Source organism: Sabethes cyaneus, chromosome 2 (genome assembly GCF_943734655.1).
Source record: "Sabethes cyaneus chromosome 2, idSabCyanKW18_F2, whole genome shotgun sequence".
NCBI classification, from domain to species: Eukaryota; Metazoa; Arthropoda; class Insecta; order Diptera; family Culicidae; genus Sabethes; species Sabethes cyaneus.
The window spans coordinates 110,231,187-110,234,032 of NC_071354.1; the positions used below are offsets into that span (position 1 = coordinate 110,231,187).

General features: G+C 47.0%; 1 protein-coding gene across 1 annotated transcript; it reads left to right on the forward strand.

Moving 5' to 3' along the window:
- Positions 1 to 733: 733 nt before the first annotated feature.
- On the forward strand, positions 734 to 2,215 carry LOC128735863 (uncharacterized). Its single transcript, XM_053830348.1, has one exon. The coding sequence runs from the start codon at positions 734 to 736 to the stop codon at positions 2,213 to 2,215; it is 1,482 nt and encodes a 493-aa protein (XP_053686323.1).
- Positions 2,216 to 2,846: the final 631 nt, after the last annotated feature.

Here is a 2,846-nt window from a genome sequence, read left to right on the forward strand (position 1 = left end):
TCGAGCAGACTAAGTCCCCGTACAAAGTGCACCCTGTACAAGACGCTTATTAGACCGGTTGTTCTCTACGGGCATGAAACATGGACAATGCTCGAGGAGGACCTGCGAGTGCTCGGAGTTTTCGAACGACGAGTGCTAAGAACGATCTTCGGCGGCGTACAGGAGAACGGAGTATGGAGGCGGAGGATGAACCATGAACTCGCACAGCTCTATGGCGAACCCAGCATCCAGAAGGTGGCTAAAGCTGGACGGATGCGATGGGCAGGGCATGTTGCAAGAATGCCGGACAACTGCCCTGCAAAGATGGTGTTCGCCTCAAATCCGGTAGGAACAAGACGACCAGGAGCGCAGCGAGCAAGATGGTTAGACCAGGTGGAGCGAGATCTGGCGGAGAGTACTCGGTGTCCGAGGAATTGGAGAGCGGTAGCCCTCAACCGAGTTACATGGAGAAATTTTGTTCAACAGGCTTTGTCTTAGGACGGCAAGCCACCTAAGTAAGTAAGTAAGTAAGTAAGTATCATCCTTATCGAAAGATGCTAAGCGGGTAATCGAAGTGATCGAGGTCACAGCGGCCAACTACTCTGTCGCGTGGGACTTATTAGAAAAGAGATACGAGAACAAATATCTCTTAGTAAAATCGTACGTGGAAGCCCTTTTTGCCGTAGAATTCATGAGAAAAGAGTGCCACGAGTCTCTTAATAAATTGATTGATGAATACGAACGTACTCTAAAGATGCTCGAGAAGGTGGGTGAGCATCCGGACGACTGGAGTACCATCCTCGTATTCATGGTCAGTTCGCGGCTTGATTCCGCCACCATGCGTAATTGGGAGACGCATCGGAGATCAACTAACGTCCCTACGTACAAGGAACTCATCGAGTTTTTGCGGAGTCATAGTTTAATCCTTCAATCTGTTGCTGCAGCTAAGCCTCGACCGTCAGATACTCCTCGCACGTCCCTCTCATCTCGTTCTAACACTACCAAGCTAACCTCAGCGCATTCAGCCATGTCGACTCCGCAGAAAACTTGCCCTTTCTGCAAACAGTCATCGCATTCACCGTTCCAGTGTGAAATCTTTCGCAAAATGACCGCTACAGAGCGGTTCGAAGCCACTAAGAAAAATGCACTCTGCATTAATTGCCTTTCGCCTTCACATCTCGTCAAGAACTGTGCGAGTGGAGCCTGCCGCGTGTGTAACCATAAACATCATACGATGCTGCATCAACGAACCAATTCGTCTAATAGTCAAACAAACCAGCCTCAAGCATCGAAGCCTTCGTCATCTGGTTCGCAGTCATCCTCTTCGTCCTTCACTCCAGCAAATCACTCACAGTCTGCTCAAGCAAACAAACCATCTACGTCTCCAGAGAACCCAGCCCCCACAGTCACTGCCCTTTCGGCAAGCCACTTTTCGTCAGCACCCAACGAGCAGCAGCATATCGTCCCTACCACGGTGTTACTATCAACAGCTCTCGTGAAGGTCTTCAATCCTACCGGACAGTCCCTTTGGGCCCGTGCTCTTCTGGATTCGGGGTCGCAGCTTAATTTCATATCGGAGCAGCTTGTTCAAAAATTGAGGCTGACGCGTAACAAGGAATTCATCCCAATCAGTGGTGTTGGACTTTCGTCTACGTTGTCTAAATATTCTACTACCGTTCGAATTCAGTCCCATCGCGCTGATTTTGATACCAGTTGGAAATTTCACGTTCTTTCCAAGATTACGATGGAGTTACCAAATCAAGTGATCGACGTATCCAGTCTAAAAATTGCATCAGACATCCTGCTAGCGGATCCCTCGTTTAGTCAACCTGGTCCTATAGACTTGATCTTCGGAGTACAAAACTCTTACGACCCGTTGAAGGATGGCCAACTGAAGAATGGTCCCGAAACACCTATTCTCCAAAACACTGCACTGGGATGGGTGGTATCTGGGAAAGTCAGATCTGGAAAAATACAGTCATCAGTCGCTAATTTCGCTTTTTCAACTGGTACAATCGAGGAACAGTTGGCTCGATTTTGGGAAATCGAATCTTGCCACACTACCAGTACCCTTTCCTTGGAGGAAGCTGCATGCGAGGAGCATTTTGCCAAAACCACTACGCGAGATTCCACCGATCGCTTCGTCGTCACACTTCCGAAACGGGAAGCAGCATTTGCTAAACTGGGCAGTTCGAAAGAAATTGCTACTCGTTGCTTCTTAGCTTTAGAACGTTGACTTCTCGCTAACCAGGCTCTAAAAGAATCCTACGCAGCATTCATTCACGAGTATGCCGAGCTCGGACACATAAAGCTGATAACCAACCCTGATGCTGCACTACAAACCTACTATTTACCCCACCATTGTGTCGTGCGACCAGACAGCATCACCACGAAGTTAAGAGTAGTGTTCGATGCATCCTGTCCAACGGATACTGGAGTATCTCTTAACGATGTCCTCAGTGGCGACTCGTGGGGGTTTAGCTTACCTGTTCAACCAGCGAAAAATACAAATTAATACGCAACTTTTTTTATTATCGCATTTCTACATTTTAATCATGAAACAAACATTAGGGGTTTTCACCGTAGCGCTTGCCATGTTGCGTAAACGGTGTATTTCGTGTATATACTGCCGCAATTCGCATTGCAGTTCCAGTTTCTATGGAGATGGAACTGTTATGCGAGTAGCGGCAGCATAAGTATGCAATACTCCGTATTCGCAACATAGCAAGCGCTACGTGAATATCCCTATTTATTTAAATAGCAACGGAATATGACGGTTTACTTTACCAGCAAACTGGTCTCTGAATTTTAATTACAAACCGAAAACTTTTGGTTCAATTTACCTATTGAACGAAATTCAAGAATTA